General features: G+C 39.8%; 1 protein-coding gene and 1 long non-coding RNA gene across 7 annotated transcripts in view; one reads left to right on the top strand and one right to left on the bottom strand.

The window, feature by feature from the left end:
- Positions 1–3,365: 3,365 nt before the first annotated feature.
- Positions 3,366–21,246, bottom strand: part of LOC109367301 (uncharacterized) — a 59,353-nt gene continuing 41,472 nt past the window's right edge. For both annotated transcript variants that reach the window (XR_014883024.1, XR_014883023.1), the window contains exon 3: positions 3,366–7,008. This is a non-coding gene — a long non-coding RNA (uncharacterized LOC109367301). The remainder of the gene's footprint in view (positions 7,009–21,246) is intronic.
- PDE5A (phosphodiesterase 5A) overlaps positions 4,942–21,246 on the top strand; it is a 63,883-nt gene continuing 47,578 nt past the window's right edge. For 2 of the 5 annotated variants that reach the window (XM_085222840.1, XM_085222841.1), the window contains exons 1-2: positions 4,942–5,077; positions 20,082–20,664. In XM_085222840.1, coding sequence (XP_085078966.1) covers positions 4,974–5,077; positions 20,082–20,664 — 687 coding nt within the window. In that variant the 5' untranslated portion in view covers positions 4,942–4,973. Of the gene's footprint in view, positions 5,078–5,867; positions 6,008–6,059; positions 6,189–6,245; positions 6,386–20,081; positions 20,665–21,246 lie in introns of those variants that run through there. The other 3 variants (XM_003205710.5, XM_085222842.1, XM_010709943.4) reach the window with 3 other exon arrangements.

A 21,246-nucleotide genomic window follows, 5' to 3' on the forward strand; every position in this document is an offset into this window, starting at 1 on the left:
AATAAATACATAAAAGAAGAGAGATTATTAAAGCTTCAATTTCGAACATATCAGAAGTCCAGAAGCATCTGCTGAATGTAATTGGAAATTGACTGTGTGAGTGCACATCTGCAGATCATTGTAGCCTCCCCACTTTAACCAGTCAATGCCTTGTGCTTGCTTTTATTCCACAGTATAACCATTGCATAGCCTCCCTATTTTGATCAGGACTATGTCAGTACATTCAATGAAGATGTGGCTCTGACATCTGTAAGGAACAGAAACTCTGGTTAAACAAAACAAGCCAGAAATAACGCTGAGAATCCCCTTTACAATTTTGCCATCCCACTCATTGCCTAGACCCATGTCCTTCAGCAAATTTGCACTTAGTTTGGCAAGGCCAAGAATACACTGGACAGCAGATATAGGATCAAAATAATGTTGATAAATTGGAGAAATGGGTAGTTATCAGAAGATGAAATTTACAAGTTTAAAGAGAAGGAAGTACTCTTAGGCAAAAGGAAGCAGGTGCGCAGGGAACATCTGCCTACATGGCAACTCATTAAGAAAAGGGAATAGAGAATACAGTGGGTCACCATGAGTCAATAAGATCAGGCTGTTGCCAAGATCACATATCCAGAGGGGATTGTATGAGCCTGCAGGGAAAACAGAATATCTCTTCCACTTTATTTGTTACTGATATGCGTTCAACTAGATTACTTGATCCTAACTCAATAAGGCACCATGGGAATGGCAGAGACAATGTGGGAAAAGCCCACATTGAGAAAGAATGATCGGAGAGCTAAAAAACATGACATTCAAGGAAGAACTGAAATAACTAGCACTACTTATCTTAAGCCAGAGAAGGCCGAGGAAAAGAGAGAAACTCAGCAACAGTCTTTGAACAATTTCTTTGTCCTGAGACTTTAAATGCTAATATGTTAAAACTCAAATTCTGAATTACATTTCTCAGGAGATAAAGTTAGACAGTATTTTCCAGACAAATTTCTGTGTACTACAAACTACTTAGAGAAACTGCTGCCTTCCTGGGGTTAACAATAATTTTGCATGGCACTTTGATTGACGCAAATGCTCAATGACATTCAAATCAAAATAGGAGGAAGCTACTATTCTACATGGCTTCCTGTAGGACATATGTAATGTTATCCCAGAGGAGAAGGCAGGTTATGCAATGAGCGAGCAGCTCTGCAAAACTATGCTTGTTTGGGAAGCATTTCCAATAGTTATTCAGAAAGAACCAAGAGAATAAACTGATAAGAAATTCTCATTATTTAGTATTTTCATCACCAAAGTACCAGTTTGATTTTAAATGAATCAGATTTTGTTTGCTATTTCATCCTCTTTGTACATCTTAAATAGTGGCAGGGAAATGGAAACTTGCTTTACTAATACTAAGATTGTTCCACTGTCTACATATTTGCATGTGTGTAAAAGTGCTGGCTAATAAGAAAGCAGAATAGTTTCCTCTGCCTTATCGTATTATAGTCTCATTGGCAATACGATACAGTCCTAAATTTGTTTCAGGAGCCAAAATGGATCAACTGTTTTTCAGATTTAAAGCATGGTAGAAAGACAGCCAATTCCCACTTCTTAGCAATGCTAAATGCTGCTCCAATTCATCTAATGAGTAAGTCAGACAAATAAGTCAACTGTGGTGACATTTGAAACCTTATTTTCTTCCCTTTTGAATGGGAATGTTATAGAAATAAATGACCTTCTAGTAAGTTTAAATAAATAAAGGGTTCTTTGAGCATAAATATCACATAAATATTTCTCTGATTATGCATTTGTTCTATAGTCATATTCTTACATCTGACCATGAGTTAGCAGCATCTCTGATTCAAGTGCCTTGCAAATAACAACAACAACAAAAAAACAAAAAACAACAAAAAAACCCTTTCTTATCTACTTATGTTACAGTATTTGCAAAATATACAAAAACTTCAGCTTCAAAGCTTTTCTTTCAACCACTCCCACTGCAGAATGGTCCTCCACAGGATAAGCATTCTGGTTTCTGTATGAAGCTCTCAAGCACCCTGCTTTGCTACAAGTAGCTTTTGAGCTTGAACTGTACATACTTACTTGTGTCATTACCACAGACGCTTTTCAACTTTACAGCTACTACAGTTCTGTCATCCAAATTCTGGAAGCAAACTGGAAAGCTGGGTGTGAGTTAAGATACATGGAGCTTTTTCACAGGACTTTGGAAGCCAAAACTATGAAAGACTTTTTCCACCTTTAACATTCACTTCTCTGTTATGCTTGGCCTTCACCCCCTCCTGTCACCTTAAAAATGAAAACAGCATGTTCATTTTTATTCATGGAAATCCATTGGATATGGAGAAAGTATCGATTTTTCCCCCCAACATCTTCATTTTTATGATTTATTTTGGGAGAGACTACACAATTCTTTGCTTGGGTAGCAGTATTTGAACTGATGTTTTAACACTGAATTCACAGGACGATCTCCTGCATTGACTTCACTGATTCATATCTGTAGGATGGCTAAGTGAGTGGCTGTCAGCCTGGAGCAAAGTGCACTGCGGCCCTGCCCAACTTCCCCTCCTTTGGTGCAAAGTCAAATGCACATTCTCCCATTCTGGGCAGCTATCCACAGTCCGAGAAGCTTCGCCCATGGTCCCAGTATCTTGTGGCATGAGCAGGGATGCTGTACTCTCACTTCTCAGGAAGCCTGGACTTTAATACTATTGCTGGAACTTGGTGACCGTTAAGGTCCCTTCCAACCAACCCATTCTGTGATTATCATTACTAAGCCTAGACTTTAACACTACTGTTTACAGAGCTCAGTACAATGCTTTTTTATTCTTGTCTGGTGTTTACTGAATCTTGCTACAGTATAAATGCTCATCTACTCATAATTATATGAAATGAGATGGTATGTATTGCAGCCAACATAATTTTGTTGACTATTATTTTGTTATTCTGCAGTGACACAGAGCAAATCCTATTGTATTTTAAATACCAGGAATGAAATTATATATTTGCATTCATCCTTTTGTAAAAAATCTCTTTCTGTCTCTTCACAGACAAGAGATTTCCATCTGTTTGGTCAGTCCTGGATTTCCCCTCTAGATCAACTGTGATAATTCTGCAATAGTTCTTGGGAACAGGATGTGCAGGACTGTGATCAGTATCGTATACGAGATCATTCAGGGAAAGGATTTCTGATATTTATGAAGTCTGTATTTAATAACTGTATATTTTATATTTATCTTGTATTTCTTAAGCATTCTAACATAATGCTGTTCTCTGAAAGCTTTGCCCAGCTTAGAAAAAAAAATATTGCCATGACTAATGTATCCTCAAACCCCTTTTCTGAATGAAACAGTTAAAGTAGAAATCTATGAGTTACGTGACAAGTTTATTTTTTTTCTGACAGATCATACTTTTCACGTTTTGACACTAAACACCACGCACCTTTATTGCCATGTTGTCTGCTTCTGTGGTTTACTGCATTCTGAATGTCCCCGTTGAAAGATTCCTCTTTGCTTGAATAGTGGCTTGACTTTTGCAGCGTGCCTTAACCAGTTTATACTTTATCTTCACATTTTGCTCTTTGGTCACCACGTGTGCTTCTGAGATTTGTTTTCCAAGTTGAATTATAAGGATTATAAGGTTGATGTAAACCTTCCCTTTCAGTGTGCCTCATATTACACAAATACTTACAGCCAGAAGACAGATGTTACACAAAGACAAGGAAGAAAACAGTTCCCCCCCAGCTCACAGACAGGCTCTCAGTCGCTTTGCTGTGAAGTTCCTGCTGCAGCCTCTGCTCACACTGCAGAATCCCACTTCTTCTGCCAGGAGCTGGAGGCAAGGCTCTAGAAGCACTGCAGAGTATTGCGGAGGTGTGTGGGGCTGCGTACTCCATCTGAAGTGCACCACCCCATGTACACTGAGAGGTTTTAAGAAGGGCACACAAACTCACAGTCTCTCAGTTTATTGTATCAGACAGTCATTTTAAAGACCCCAAAGATTCCTTTCCATAGAGACATGCATGCTACTTCAAAGACACTCTATGTACATAGATGACACAGGAAACAATATATACACATTCTATTTTGTGTACACTCTTTTGTGAATGCAGCTGGTAAATTATTATATGTGCACATGTATAGCACAGAGTGGAACCATAAGACATAGAAGCGATGCTTGGCATTAACCCAGGTTTTCAATGCTGCTTTCCAATAGTAGAAAAAAAAAAAAAAAAAGCAGCCGTGAGTCTGGAGCATCTTCAAAGCTAGGCTGTGTTCATTCATGGTCTCAAACGAATTTAAAAGCCTCACTGTAGGCTTTGTGGATGAAGGATCGAAAAGCCAGGGCTTTCCTACTCGTATTCAGGCTGACACCCAACCGTGAAACACTCCGAGGCGGCTTCTATTTTCCCACTTTTTCAAGCAGGCTTAAGCAGGCCACATCTTGAAAGGAGAAAAACTGAAGGGAGGTCCCTTTGTCAGACTCACGGAGAACGACTTACTTTTTCATCTCTTTGCGCTCTTCCTTGCCCCGCGCGGACCGCCCGAGCCAGCCATCCCGAAGCACTCCCGGCGCACACAAACGCCTCCTTCGCCCTCCCCAGCGCCGGGCATCGCCAGTTCGAGCCGGGGGGCTGCCGCCGGTGCTCTGCGGCCGTTCCGAGCCGAGCCGGGCGGGGCGGGGGCGCGGCAGCCCCCCGGGGCGCTGCGGGAGGTGGAGCCGGCTGCCTGCCGCGGCCGGGGATGCGCTGAGGTGCGGCGGCGGGGCCGGGGCCGGGGCCGGACGCGGGCTTCCTGCCGCCCGAGCCGGGCGAGCACCTGGGAGCCGGCCCCGGCAGGCCGGGAGCCCCGTCGGCAGGGGAAGAAAGGGAGGAAAGGAGGAAAGGAGGGAGCCCCGCGCCCCCAGTCCCGCTCACGGGGGAAGCGACGGCGGCGGCGGCGGCCGGGAGAGGAGGCAGAGCGGCCGCGGAGCGGAGCATGGAGCGCAGCTGCCACCCCTCGCCTGAGCAGGAAGCGGTGGAAGCGTGGCTGGACGATCACTGCGACTTCACCCGCTCCTACTTTGTCAGGAAAGCCACAAGGTAAGGCTGGGAGGCGGCGGAGAGGGACAGATCCTTCCCTGCCGGCAAAAAGTCGCTGTTCGGTTTCCCTTGGCTGCTTCCGAAGAAAATGAAAAAGCTGTTCCCCCACCCCCACCCTCGAAGGAACCCAAGCTGAAGCCAGGCAGGAGCGGCTCCGTCTCGCTGCCACCGCCGTTCCCAGGCGGACGCTGCCCGGCTCCTCCCGCTCTCCCGGCCGTCTGCGGCCGTGCGGGGCCGTGCGGAGCGGCGGTACCCCTCCGGCACAAGGAGCTGTCCCAGCGCCGGGCTCTGCCCGCAGCCCCGCTCCAGTCGCGCGTTGCTTGGGCTGTTCCCAAATGGGTTCGCTCAACTTCTCGAGAGCGGCGGGCAGTACGCTTCCCCTTGCCCTGCGAGTTGGACAGAAATACGCGGGAGCCTCACAATAACGTCTTCTCCGAGCGGGTGGGGGGAGGGCGTGCCACGACTCGGTCCTCTCAAAACAAAGTGCTGCTCGACCCGCGAGCTCCTCAGTTTTTCTGACGTCCGGACGGAGAGCGCGGGGCTAAGCGGCGCGGGAGGCGAGAGCCGCGGGCGGCGGGGCGAGCAGTTCTCGGAGCCGCGGGCGGGCACCCGGGGCTCCTGCGGCGGGTTCCGCAGCTCCGCAGCGCCGAGTCCGGCCGGGCCGGGGCGGCCGGCGGAGCGGGGGAGGGAGCGGCGCCGCGCAGTCCGGCAGGGGGCAGAGCGGAGCGGGGCTGCGGCCCGGGGCGGGCAGAGCGGCGAGTTCCCCGCGGCTCAGCGCTCGCGGTGGTTGATCTTCCGTGCCCTGCTCTGCCCTCTTTATTTTTATTGGGTTTTGCTTTATTTTTGCGAAGAGCTAATGTAAAGACCCGAAGAGCTCGTCTAGGCTTTCCCCCAGTGGCTTGACATGCTGCCTTTTGGAGATAAGACGAGGTATTTGCGTACCGTTGTCACACTTCAGCAGTGGGACTTCAAGTTGAAACTCAGTAAATTCAGCTATTTTTAGAAGTGGAGTCAGGTTTCCATTTTGAATATTTTCCGATAAACAAAGCGGTGGGGATGCAGAGCACAGGCGATCTGCAGCTCCCACGGTACATCCCAGTGGAGAGCTCGGGTCAGTAAGTCCTGCGCTCTGTGCCTCGGACGCGCCATCTCCGCGGGCTCACTTCTCCTCTCGTCTCCTCTCCAGTTCCTGAGCTTTGCACCATCTGCTCACCGCTGCCGATTTGCTTCTTTCGCAAGTCACTTAGCGGGGATGGATGCGTTCTGAGGGAGGCTTTGCTGCCGCTCCTCTCCGCATGGGATGGGGCGGTAAGAAGAGAAATCCACATTAATAATTGACTCACAGCAAGCTAGAAAGCTTCAGGGGTCGCCTGCTTTCTGGTGACCATCTGTCACACAGTCCCTTTATTCTGCTGCTTCTTCCTGAGGTTCATTTGGCAGAAAAATAACGAAAACGCCTTTAAAAAGGTCTTTAAAGTATTGAATTTTTAAAAAAGGCTGTGCATAGCTGTAACCGATGGATGCAGTTAACTCTGCTGTTCTGCTGAACCCTAGTGCATGGTATGGAATCGAAGGGTAGCTTGTTTTTCCAGGAAATAGGAGGTTAGCGGCTTTGAGAAGTAGCATTTTATTAGTTCAGCCTGTCACACTTCCTTTGGAAACTGGAAGTAGTATTGAACAAATAAGAATGTTAATTAATAGTAACTGCTATGTCAGATTTGTTTTCCCCATGGAGAAGTTTGGTTAGTCCTTTTGGTTTTTTTTCTGCTGAAGCACAGCTTTGTGTTTGTGTGAGTCTGAAACAGGCAGTAGTTTGCAAAATACCATTCAGGCATGTCATGGTGACAGCAATGCTTCTGCATTTAGAGAAGGTTTTGCAGAAAAGCTGTTGACTTGGAGATCTTGCTTGGCGATAATTCTGTGATGTCTTACTGTGGTGGAAACATTGTTTTAGTTTCAAAACTATCTTCTCTGTTGCTTTGCATGGAATGTTTTGGTTTGCTTTTTGTCTTTTACTTACTGTCTAAGTAGCAAGCTATAAATATTTAATAAGGAATACCTCCTTCATAAAACATCTTGGATTTGATGAGACAAGTTATGAGTTACCCGACTGCATGCTGGTCCAGATTTTATTCGCTGAACTGATATCCTGTACACCTGAGCAGTCTGATAGAATTGATTTCTTTTGATAAAAAAGGTTTAACGTTCTACATTGTTGAGATGTGTTAGAACTTGAAAAGAAAAAAAAACCACCATAATGTTTAATGTTATGCTTTGTGTTAGTTGAATCTTTGTACAACAACTGGCTGTGAACTGGCTGTGCTGTGAGTGCTTTGGTTACTTAGCAGTAAACTTATTCTGTCAAGCCAAAAAACGTTCATTGAGCCTATTTTGACTGTTTTCTAATCTTAATTTACTTCTCTCTTTTTGTTTTGTTTTGCTTCATAATATGCAAATTCCTCACAGGTACTGAAAGAAGCAGTGCTAGATGTTAGCTAGCTTGGTCTCTCACAGAGCACAGAGGCACACTCCACTTCAAATTGCTAGGCGTGATCGCTTCTGACAAAACTTTCTGTATCTGTTTTTCAAGTATTTGTACACAGATCACCAGCTCAACCACTTATTACCCTTACAAGCCCTTTCTACTGACGATAATTGGCTTTGAATCAGAACCTAATTTTGTTTTATGCAAGGTATCAAGTAACATATATACTTATATATACTATAATTAATTCATTTCTTCAGTGCTTTGTTAATTACCACCAAAATAAATAGTTTGTAGAACTAGGTGTATAGTCACTACTTATAAACTTAATACTGTGGGTGGTCTTATGCTGCTGATTTTATTTTTCAGGTATGGGAGTTGCACAAGCCAGTATATTCATGCTTTGACAAATTCTGTTCTAAAGCTATGATGATCAGCTTCTACCTGTGTAGCACAAGGTTCCAATCTCACAAACGTGCGGTACAGCTTAATAGCTTTACATTTATCCCAGCTTCCAGTATGTGAACAAACTCTGATCCCACGAGTAGGAAGCTACAGAATCACCTATTTATTACTTTATTTTGCACCAGGGAGATAAGTGATATACAGAGATGATATAAATAGCTATTATCCACCAAGTGTTACAGTGTGATCAAAGTGCAGATCAGCAAAGGGGAAGTATGTCATCAGTACTCTCAGAGAAGTTTAATCAGAGATGAATTTGGCTCACTTAGGGACTCAGTCTTCTGGCTGGCAAACCTGCTGGACAGAGAGTGTCTTACTGCACACCTAGGGTTCAAGACTTCCTAAATGCCTGGCTGCAACTACATTTAAGCAATTTATTTTATTCCTTCCTTTTTTGCTATATTTTCCTTTCAAAGCTCTAGAATTGCATAGCACATGTTCGCTTCCTAGAAAGCAGAAAAGTTTTCAAGTAAAACTGTTTCTTTTAGACTGTCTTGTCTTGTTTACCCACACTGTTGTTGAAGGCTCTTTGTAGCTCTTGGAAGCTATTAAGTATAATTAGATGCTATTGTCAGAAAACTGAATGGCTTTTATGGCCGAATCCATTACCCTTTTCATCTTCCTAAAGATTAATCATTTTACGTTCCCTTAAAAAACGATCCGTGCATTGTCATGCTCAAACTTGATACGTATTCCATCTCTCTGTGGAATACTTCTGCATTTTTGACTTATATTTGTCCCTTCTCTTACAAATACAAGAGTGATTCTCTTTCAGTTCTCTTAGCGATCTCACACAGCAGACTGCCAAAACAACAGTATAAAAATTCTTCTCTTGGTTAGAGGCATTGTCCCAGGCAGTTTTTATCAAGCTTCCTAAATGTATGATACAGTGGATATAAATTATTAAACCAAGTATGTTTTTCACTGGAAATAGGTTATTTTGTTATAAATACATCTTGGCTTATTAAGCAGGGTTAGAAAATACTTACAAATGAATTAAGGTGGAGTTGTTTTTTGGAAAAATAAAGGTCCTTAACAGCATGGCACTTCCAGAAGTGGTATTTACTGGGAACCTGTACTTTGCTGGAATTCAGAGACTGCACAATTTGAATATATCAATTACATTTATTACTTCGAAAATAAGTACAGTTTTGGTTTTTTTCTTCTTGATAGTTGGTGGACAGACAGTTTGTGGTATGCTGGCTTGCCTGCAGGTATGTTTGCCTTCTAATCCCTGTGTCTAGAGGGCATTTCAGAAATGTCTTCCCTCTTGAGCTGGATCTCAATGTCTGATGCTTAATCTCATAAAGATTATCTGTCATTATGCTATTACTTTGGTAAATTGTTTCATTTTTTTAATTGAAAAGAAATGAATTTTTAGAGCAACTATATGACAATTCAGATTATCACAGAGCTATATAAAATTTTCTGCGCTGAAATGTGTTATGGCCTAAAGCTTTTCTTAGGATTAGTATTCTTTCATATGTCAGTAGTTTTTTTTTAAGAACATGCAAGTATGAGCCATACTTAAACCTATTGTGACCACAGAAAATAGGCAGTGGTTGAAGGACCCTTTACAATTTTCCCGTGGAGGCGCAGAATCCTATACAAATTGTTCAGGTATGCTGAAAGCGGACTTGGTTTTCTAAGTAATTTGATCTGAAGCATTTACAAGAGGACTGCAGACCCACTGATTCTGTGGACCATGGCTTGAAAGCCACAGGAAGCAGAGGTGTTAATACAGGGATCAGAATATTTTCTCCCACTTAATTTTATTAGATGCTTACAGAGCTTTTCTGAGAAAGATGTGCAGAAAAAAAATCATTTCTATGAAAACTTGGAAGGCTTTCTTGTAAGTTTAATGATCTCCATAATTGTCTCAATTATAAATAGTCTTCAAATCCTTTTGCCTTTCTTGATAACTGCAAGTATTAAGATCATCTGAAAATATTTTAACCTCCTGACTCAAAAAGCATTCAGGAAGCATTAGGAATGTTATCCACATTAATGAAGTTGTAAATGTGATTAAGTATTTTTGGCATTTATTCTTGGAAGTAAAGTTATGTCTGTGCCTGAGTATTTTGGAAACAATGTCTAAAGCAGCAAATTCTGTAGACTGAGGAAAACATCATTTGAGAAACAGTCAGAAATCACTTACTAGCAATTTATATCTTTAATCTCTCAAAAGCTGAAACCTTAAATCCCACACAGAATTTTTGGCCTGAAGATAAACTAACCAGCAGATAGTATGAAGCATCTGCAAGGAGAATACGCTTTTACTACTTATTTTTTGCCCTAGGTGATAAATGAACAGGCAATCACAATACATTAATTAAAATACAATTGGTAAGCCTTAGAGACCAGGTAGAAATAAAATGTGGTTAACTACTTTCAGTTTACATCTTTCTGCTTTCTTTTGTTTCAGGATAACTTATGGTATTTGTGATAACACGAGTGGGCATTTGAAACTCATTTCCATTCTTACTGCTGTTAATAGGATGAATTTAGAAAACGGGGTCTAAATGTATGGCAACTAGGAAGAAACACTGAGTTGAGGTATACATTGCCTTTCTGGGAGACAAGGTAGTTAAACGCTTTTATCCATAGGGTATAGAAATTGTGCTAGCTAACAAACGAGTATTAAAATCATGACATACCACCTATGATGTCATGAGATCAAAGGAAGCACATTTAAATATTAAAGACTATGTTTATGCTTATTTGAATGCTAGATTAAAGATGAATTGTGTGGGAATACGTGATCCAGATTCAAAATAAAAGCAAAGCCAGTTTAGACAGCACATTCTAGACTTGAATTAATATGCTACAACGTACTTTCATGTTCAGTAGAAAAGAGGAAGCATTTTGCTTTTGTCATGATTAAATGAATAAATATAATTAATAAAATCACAGAATACAAGTCTTTCTCTGACAAAGAAGCATAGATAAATTTATATGGAATGCTTCCTGACTTATATGACTTACTTAAAAAAAAAAAAGAAAAGGCATTAAATACAAAAGGAACTATTTACAAAGTGCCAGAAAAGAAACTCTTCTCAAATGGACCTTGTGAATTACTCAGCAGTTGTAATTTCACATTAGGTCTGGCACTGAAAATATAGCCACAAAATATATTTGCTTAGTGAAATATATATATTTTCCCATTTATTTGTGCATTATGGTGAACTCGCCCCAGAACAGAGGGCCAGCCCAAAGTCTGTGCTCCACTTAAGTCTTACTTAACCCCTATTTTGGGACTTTAAGTGGAAGTGAAGTGGTGGAGACTTATGGAAATTTGCTGGGCAGGTGTGAACTTAACTTTTCATCATTGGTATTGTGCCATTGCTTTCCAGAACTAAATAAGTGGGTCCATAGATATTTTTAAAATTTTTGAGCCTGGAATGAGAAGTAAACATTTGGAGGGGAAATTAAGGGTCACATTTTAGCATTTGACCTTCAGCCTCTGAGGATTTTCTCTGTCTTTATGCTGCGATTAGAAAGTCCATATACAAGACAGCTATTCTTGTAAAACACTAAGTTTGCAGTCGTTTAAAAAATACTTGAAAAGATATAAGAATTGGCTGTTAGTGAGTTTCCCATTTCTAATACTTATGCTTGAAGTAATAAATCAACTTCTGTCTCCTACTTTAAAAATTATAGGAGCATCAGACAAGATTTATACTATTTCATTTTTCCAGAAAGTGGTTCTTTCTCTTTCATGAGTGTGGTTTGAATCACAAATCAGAGTTCTTTATTTAGATCTGTATTCAAACAGAAATCAGTTGGACCACTTACATGTTTAACATTAAATGTAAGTCCATATATTTGAACAAGTTGTGCCAAAAAAATTGACATCAACTTCAAGTTATACTTTGTCTTCAAAAACTGTTTGCCTACCGCTGTTAGAAATGGCGTCTTTAGTAACCACAACTGGAAAGGGTTTGAGGAAAAACAATTATTGTCCTTGTCAATTTACATTTTCAGTAAATGGGGAAACACTTTTTTCACAGTCATTTCTAATGCTTCCATCTAATGAGGCCTTACACAGTTTATTTAAGTCTTTCCATAGCTAGAAAGGAGACATAAACACATCAAACATGATGGTGAAATAGGACATACTGGAAAGAAAATGGGAAGGCGAGTTTAATTTCCAAGTGACTTGTGGTAATTTTCAAACTTATTTTTTAATGTTGAATAGATTTCAAGTTGTTAACCCTTTGAATGATTTCTGTGTCTAAATTATGTCAAGACATAGGAAAGAAATTTGAAGACATCTTGTGGTTATTTTCAGGAAAGCCACTGAGAAAATAGACAAGCTTGCTGTGAAATATTGTTGACTTCAACATTTGCAGGATTAGACCACAGGAATTAAGATACCTAAAAGCTGGCATTCTATGACAGCTGCTCTGAAAGTAATATGTCCTATTTTATAATGTTGGCCCATGACATCAGAGGCGGATGTTGGTGGTACAGCAGTAGAGGCTGAATGTTCTGTTACATTTTATTGCCATGTGCTAGATGGAATCACAAAATCAGTCTGACAAAGTGGCATCAGACATGGAAGTGCACATGAAGCAAAGGTATGGAACTATGTGAAAAAAATAGCACCCACTGATATTCATCAGTGCTTGCTGAATGTTTAAGGAGATGAAACAGTGGATGTGAGCACAGTGAGATGGTGGGTAGTGCATTTCAGCAGTGGAAACTTTGACATGAAAGACATGGCACATTCCAGACAGCCATGCAGATTTTTAAAAATACAGCATGCAGGCTCTTGTTCATCACCGGCAAAATGTGCAGCTAATGGTGGTGACTCTGTTGAAAGGTAGTGTTTTGTAGCTGAGAATTTGCTCTAAGAAGTAATGTTATTGTGTTCTTTGTAGTTGTAGTTTCCATGGGAATAAATAGGAGGCATTACTTTCAGAGTGATCTATGTGTAGTAGGCAAGTTTGAATTCAGTTCCCTCCTGAAGCAGTGTTGTGGTTTAACCTGGCAGGTGGCTCAGCACCACACAGTTGTTTGCTCATTCCCCCATTTCCTCAGTGGGATGGGGAGATAATAAAAAATAAGAACCAAAGTAGATAGAACTCGTGGGTTGAGATAAAATCATTTACTAAGATAGAGGAAAGGAACAAGATAATAGTTAGGACAAACAAGTATATATATACTATCTCTCTCTCTCTCTCTCTCTCTCTCTATGCTCAAACATATATAACAAGTGATGCACAAGCAATTGCTATCCCAGATGCTGACCAGTATCCAGGCAGCCCCCAAGCAATGGAAGTAAAAGTGAGAGCTGAACTCCCACTCCTTTCCAAACTTTCCTTTCATCATGATATCATACAGTATGGAATATCCCTTTGGCCAGTCTCTATGAGCTCTCCTGATTCTGTCTCCTCCCAGCTCCTTGGGCCCCCTGTCATTGGTAGTACAGTAGGAGAAATATAAAACTGAAACAGCCTCCGTGCAGCACTGCTCAGCAACAACTAGAAACATCAGTGTATTATCAATATTATTTTTCTTTTAAAACCAAAATGCAGTATCGTACCAGACACTGAGAAGAAAAACTGTCCCAGCTGAAATGAAGATAGGCGGGTTATCAGTAACTGCTGGTTTGAATGAAACACTGGCAAAACATTCAACACACCTGAAAAATTACGTTGTATATATGAAAGATTTATGAGCAACAGAGAAAATGTATTTGTTATTTGTTGTTTCACTAAAATCCACTCAGCACTTACTCCTTTTATGGAGTAATTATACACATTTTTGTGCCAGATGGGTAGGATGCAGTATACTATCATAGTTGATTCTCAGTGTTACTCTTGTACTGTTTTTTCACTTTTTCTCCAAACATACTTAGTGCTTGCCTAATGGTCACATTTGTATGGCCTTAAATATGGTTACATGTGAGCAAGGCAATTATCATTTGGCTGTTACTCTTTGAACTTCTTTACCAGGTGCTTTTTGTTGTTGTTGGTTGTTCTGGGTGCTTTGAGAAATACACTGCGTATTCTGAAGACAAGCACAGTGATGCAAAGAAGGGTAGAAGAAATTACTTAATATTCCTAGACTGTGAGTAGAGTAGTAATGAGATCAGCATGGTTTGATTGATAAGGCACAGAAAATAAAGAAGCTGAGGTTCTTTTCAGGTCTGTGTTCTCTTCTGCATGACCAAGCTGTCTCTGTTTTCTCAACTTCTGATTTTCATTTTTCTTTTTTTCTTTCTTTTGTTTTCTTTTGTTTTGTTTATTCCTCTTAAAAACCTCTTGCTTTTGAGGACAGTTCCACTTTCTGTACAGTTTAACACACCAGGGCAAGAGAGTCTGAAGTATTCTGAAGTTTCTGAAGTTCTCAAGGGATAATGTAATGCAGATTTTACACGTGTAGTTGGATACAAGTGATGATAGAGAGAAGAATCACACAAATCTCACAATAGTCTTTTCTTTTTTTTCTTCAAATATTTCATCTTCTGCTGTATTTTCATTTGCTTTTTACCTCTCAAAAATTTATCTCAAGATTTATCATCTGCTCAATGAGGTCACCTGCCAAATTCGGCAGTCGGTATTATCATGGTCCTTTGAAATTGTATTTTGTAGAGGAAAGACCAGGTTTGTCTGGTTTAAGTGACTAAAGGATTTATTTTTTTCATAGTAAACTATTCCTGCTTACGAATTCTAGGATAAACCATAGCTTTCTCAAGTGGAAGCTCAAGGATTATAGTGCATAAAAGGATGTATGCTGCACATATGAAGGAGTGCAGATCCTTAACTCTCCAATCTGTAGTGATTGAAAAACTTTGCTGTGATGGAAACACTGCATGCTTTTAACTATCTGCATAGATCACTAAAATTCAGTATCTCCTTCTGACTAACAGACTAAGTGCTGTAACTTCTAAGCTTACTTTCACCACCGTCCTTACTATCAGCTCTTAACAATGACAATGCTAACTGAACGCTGCTCGTGTGAATAGAATAATCAAGGGTGTTTGTTTCTTCACATTGTCCTTTCAAAATAACATCTTGGTCATACATAGCACTGTTTACTAATTTCCAGTTCAGTCATGGCATTTGTGGTTCAGTATGTGTCTAGCATTGGATCTTTTGTGCTCTTTGCTGAGAAAATAGTTATTTGTAGAAATTCTTTTGTCATGCATTTTTAAATAGGACAGGTTGTCAATACTTCTCAAGACTTCATCTCATAGATTCCACACACAACTAGAATACATGGGTTGATGTGAAAATCTGTTCTTCCACCCATAACTGTGTGTAAAAGGGCTAAATAGTTTCCTTGTTAACAGTGTTCAGTAAAAGGTCAGCAAACACTGTTCTTATTCCATCTGAATTTGAACAGCTTTCTTGTTGCCTAAACTAAAATGCCAAATGGTTTGAAGTTCAAAACCACACTTTAAAAAGTATAGGTAAAAATGTTGTTGTTGCTGTTAACCTACAGAGCTCTTTGACAACTGCACTCTGTGTTGGCCATCTATTGGACTGTCATCTAAGAGGCATTAAGGGGTAGAGGAATATGTTACTCATAATTATGAAGCTCCACATACAGTTCTGTTCAATGTCAAAGCACTTCTAACTACTGCAGATGGCTAACAAGTAGCCAGACCTTATTAAAGAAATGCAATTACTTTCACTGGAAAGGTTTTACAGTTATGTTCCATATCCCTCAATAACCTCCAGAAGACAGAGAAACATTAGAGCACTTATTTTACAGAGCAAAAAGCCAAAGAAGTAAAAACTAAATTATTTCATGTCCACAGTTTGAGAATTGGTATTAGAATTCAGAATGTTTTTTTTTTTCAGAATTGGTTTTACTTATTATTCATACTACATTATTAAAGCCAGAGGACATCATTACACAACACTCAAAAATAAATGAAAGGACAAGTTTCAAGGCAAACCAAAATTCTGCTTTAGTTTTTGCTTTTCCATACAGGGTACCTGAATCTTTCTTTGCTTTGTGCCTTATATCAACACATACACCTGCATAAATTCAATGTAAATGAGAGCTAAACAAAATAATAGCATTTTATATTCTACTTTCTCATATATAAGTAAGTAGTTAATCAGATTCCTCTAAAAAAATATTGTCACTCAGTACAATAGACAGATTCATGGCAATCCATTAATAAAACACACATAGACAAAACATACAGCTTCCTATATCTAATCACTGGCTAGTTTAAGAAAGCATACAGCTCTCTCCATCTCATACTAAGTTATAGCAGTCGGATATAAATCTTATTTTACACCAGTGCCAGTCCTCAGTGTCCAAAAATCAAGTCAGCACACACAAACATGAAATTGGCTCAACTCACAAGACTTCTTTTCAAACTATTGATTATTCTCTACTTATCTGCCTGTGTTTGAATGTGTTTTAAATGTACTCAGCTCATATTTTCAGATTCTTATTTGAAGCCTTAGTGCTAGATGCCAAATTTTGTTTAGAAAAAGCAACAATTTTGAAGTAATTGATTCTTTTAAGGAGATTAATATTAAAACAAAACAAAACAAAAAACCAAAAAACAAACTAACCTTGACATATAAAATACTGCGTCTGATAAAAAGTTATCAGCACTTATATTTGAAGTTGTACTGGGTTTACTTACACATTTTTTCCATTTATGTTTTTATCTTAAGGATATTTTTAGTCACTGCCATCGCTAATTTTCATTCTGCTTTTTCATTCAATTTAAAAATGAAGATTTCAAATGTTATAAAATGAACGAATGTTATAAATGTTATTTTGATTCTCATTGAAATAGCTTTTGCAAATGTGATATTGCCTTATGTGTATTATGTATTTCAGCAATAAATAGTCACAACTCCCACATTTAATATTTATGCTGTGTAAGTACTATAAAGTAAACTTGTTAAAATTGCAGTCTTATTAATACATCAAATGTTCCTTATGTTTCTTCATTTAAAGAAATATTTGAGGTGATTTCACAAAAAGTACATATTACTGCTTTAATTAAAAAAGATCATGATTAGTTTTTATTAATATACTTAAAAAGACAGAGTTTACGTCCTTGAATACTAAATATCTAAGCAATGAGCCAAAACTCAGAATAACAACGGAATTTCATAGTATTCATTGGCACAATGTTTCCAATAATTGAATTAGCTTTAGATTGCTGGGAAAGTTATAATATCTGTTGATTGAGGTGTATTACTGCTATAGCAAGCACTTTTTCAGGAGCTTTATGGAAAATGGAAAAACAAGGAATGAAATCCTAGACCTGTGGAACTCAGAGGCAAATCTCTCACTGCCTTAATGCTGTCCAATATTTCATTTAGTGGCTTTGGACAAAGACCCTTACAACTAAAGAGTTGGGAGCTGGACTAGATGACCTTTTAAGGTACCTTCCAACTCAAACAGTTCTATAATTCTATGAAACTCAGTGCTCTCATCTTCAGAAAATTCACAAATGTCTTTATGTGTCCACAATGGACATTCAGCCTTTAAGGTACGGATATCATCTACCTGGCCTTCTGCAAAGCCTCTGACATGGTCCCTTACCACATCCTTCTCTCTAAATTGGAGAGGTATGGATTTGAAAGATGGACTGTTCAATGGATTAGGAATTGGCTGGCTGTCTCAGCCAAAAGGCTGTGATCAATGGTTCTGTGTCTGGGTGGAGGCTGGTCAGAACTGGTGTCCACCACGGGTCAGTCTTGGGACCGGTGATCTTCAACATCTTCATCAGTGACACAGATGATGGAATCGAGAGCACCCTCAGCAAGTTTGCAGATGACACCAAGCTGAGCAGCGCAGTTGACAGACTGGAGAGAAGGGAAGCCATCCAGAGGGACCTGGACAGGCTGGAGAAGTGGGCCCTTGTGGACCTAATAAGGTTCAACAGGACAAAGTGCAAAGTGTTGCACTTGGGCTGGGGCAATCCCAGGTATTTATACAAATTAGGGGAAGATCTCCTTGAGAGCAGCCCTGCAGAGAAGGACTTGGGGTCCTGGAGGATGAGAAGCTGGACATGAGCCAGAAGTGTGCACTTGCAGCCTGGAAGGCCACCTGTGTTCTGGGCTGCATTAAAGAAGAGGTGGCCAGAGGGAGAGGGAAGTGATCGTACCTCTCTACTCAGCTCTTGCGAGGCCCCATCTGCAGTACTGCGTCCAGGCCTGGGGCCCCCAGAACAGGAAGGACATGGAGCTCTTGGAGCAGGTTCAGAGGAGGGCCACTAAGATGATTAGAGGGCTGGAGCACCTCTTCTATGAAGAAAGGTTGAGGGAACTGAGTTTGTTTAGCTTGGAGAAGAAAAGGCTCCGGGGAGATCTCATTGTGGCCTTCCAGTACTTGAAAGGAACATATAAGCAGGAGAGGGAATAGCTGTTTATGAGGGTGGATAGTGATAGGACAAGGGGGAATGGTTTTAAACTGAGACAGGGGAGGTTTAGATTAGATATTAGGGGGAAGTTTTTTACGCTTCACGAGGGTGGTGAAGCACTGGAACAGGTTGCCCAAGGAGGTTGTGGATGCCCCATCCCTGGAGGCATTCCAGATCAGGCTGGATGTGGCTGTGGGCAGCCTGGTCTGCTGGTTGATGCCCCTGCACATAGCAGGGGGGTTGAAACTCAATGACCACTGTGGTCCTTTTCAACCCAGGGCATTCTATGATTCTATGATTCTATGAAGATTACTAGGGCTATGAATGATATTAACCATCTGTGTAAGGTTTACCATAATCAGGACAACATACATAAATACATTAAAAAAAATAATTATCTATCATGTATATATTTGCTCTCTCAATATTGTGAATAAGAGAAGAATATAGTTTTACAGTGCTTTATTAAATGAGATCTGCCTCAACTAAACAGCTTTGGAGAAGGAAGAATTTCCAGGTAGTCCACACAGAAGTGGAATATGTGCAGTAACATCATGACTTTCTTTTGCCAGGTGCACATTATAGTCACACAATTTCCAAAGTCATTTTATTTTTTCATAGCATGTTTGCCTGCAGCTGAGGCCTATGAGTTGTATACAATTGTAAAATCTAAGAAATTCTTTCAAACCTACTCAGTGTAAGACAGATAAGTTTTCTATTGTGGATTGCTTGCTCATAAATACAGTATTGGTGAATTTTAGATTTTAATCAGCTACATTTCTCTGAATTAGCAATTAGCAACTAACTTATGCTGTTGCACTCTACAACAGATTAATAAAAGAAAGGTCATGTGCTATGCTCCACATATTTAACATATGCTGATGCTTGTAACCGATCAGCAGCTGACTAACCTGATTAATTTCCAAGGTTTCATTCAGCTACACTCTTGAAATTCCTGTGGTCTGCTGAGCAAATAAAAAATATCCCAAATTTAAAACATGACCACCATGAAAGGTTTCCAAGAGATCAGACTTTTTAATAAGATATTTGCTGTTCATAGGACCAAACATTATGTAATTCAGAAAAAAAATACTTCTGAGAGCAGATCATGTGCTGTGAGGAAGCCTTGTTACAGAGAGAATTAAATAAAAAGCCCCATATTAAAATGAATCAATACATTTTGGACAAGAAAAATATTAGAGTAAATATACACTGATAAGAAAAAGTATACTATGTTATTGATGATATACGTGCTTACAGATAAATCAGGATAGAAAAGTAGAATTAAAACAGGAAGTTTTGTCTTCATTCATTTATACATTTTATAAATCAATGTATAGATTTTTCAGTTTCATTTATAAATAATTGAAATTATAAATTTCAAGGACAAAATTAGTGAAAACTTTTGATCTTCTATGTTCTGAAAGCCACATAATAAGCAATCTTCCTTTCCCTATTCAGGTATTTCCTTCAAGGAGAAAGAGTTTTCTTGTTATGGAGGATAAAACAGTACCACTTAACATAGGCTAAACATTGCCTAAAGTAGAAGAATATTGATAGAGAGGAGCTCTAAAGGTGCACTCATGTTCACTGAATGAAAATGTTTAAAGTTATCCTCTTTGCAGTGTCTTCTTCAAATATATTAGTTCCTGAGGATTTTTAACTTACATTGTTTACTGTATTTTATTTTTGTTTCACAGAGAAATGGTTAATGCATGGTTTGCTGAGAGAGTTCATACCATCCCTGTCTGCAAGGAGGGGACCAAGTCTCAGAGTGAATCCTGTGCTTGTCACCAGCCTGCCTGCCCTGAGACCACCAACTCTGGAACACCAGCAAGGAAAATCTCTGCTTCAGAATTTGACAGACCCTTAAGGCCGATTTTTGTCAAGGACTCAGTAGGAGCAGTAAGCTTCCTCTCTGGCTCTGAAAAGAAGGAACAGATGCCTCTGCAATCTCCAAGGACTGGGACCAGTGCAGGAGATCGGTGCTCAAGGCTTTTAGAACTTGTGAAAGACATTTCTAGTCATTTGGATGTCACAGCACTTTGCCATAAAATTTTCCTACATATCCATGAGCTTATAGCTGCTGATCGCTATTCCCTGTTCTTGGTATGTGAGGATAGCTCTAACGAGAAGTTTCTTGTAAGCAGGCTGTTTGATGTGGCTGAAGGTTCCACCCTAGAAGAAGCTTCAAATAACTGCATTCGCCTGGAGTGGAACAAGGGCATCGTGGGCCACGTAGCAGCTACAGGCCAGCCTCTGAACATCAAGAATGCATATGAGGTAAACCAAGAAAACCTGTCATGAACTATTAATGAAACTAGAAACAGTCATATTATCAGCTGATGTAATATTATCATTTTAGTATATGTATTTGGAGCTACACTGACATACACCAGTCAAGATAGAAAGCAGACAGTAAACTTCCAATTATAATACATGTATTACACACATACACAGACACAGAAACTTGGAGCTATGACTAATGCAACTGGAATGATAACTTCCAAATAAATTATTTAACTTTGTCATTAGCAGTCTGATTTTCAGCCTTAACCATTTATGTGCACATTACTATTTGGACTTCTTAAGAAAATGTTTGAACAACAAAATGAATGAAATTATGAGTGTAATTGTCTGAAAAACTACAGTCCTACAACAGAAAACAGTTTTGAGGATTTGATTGTATCTGAGGCAAAAAGAGCAGGAGCAGAAGAAATAAGACCAGGATGAGGGTTTGAACTGTATAGCAGTCTTCCAAATAAAATAAGACTATAATTTGTCTAATTTAATATAAGGCTAGATGACAAAAAGGAAAGGAATCCAGCAGTGGGAGAAGACTTCTCTTACACCTCATCTTAACAT

This window comes from Meleagris gallopavo, chromosome 4 (assembly GCF_905368555.1).
Source record: "Meleagris gallopavo chromosome 4, MGAL_WU_HG_1.1, whole genome shotgun sequence".
Taxonomy (NCBI): domain Eukaryota; kingdom Metazoa; phylum Chordata; class Aves; order Galliformes; family Phasianidae; genus Meleagris; species Meleagris gallopavo.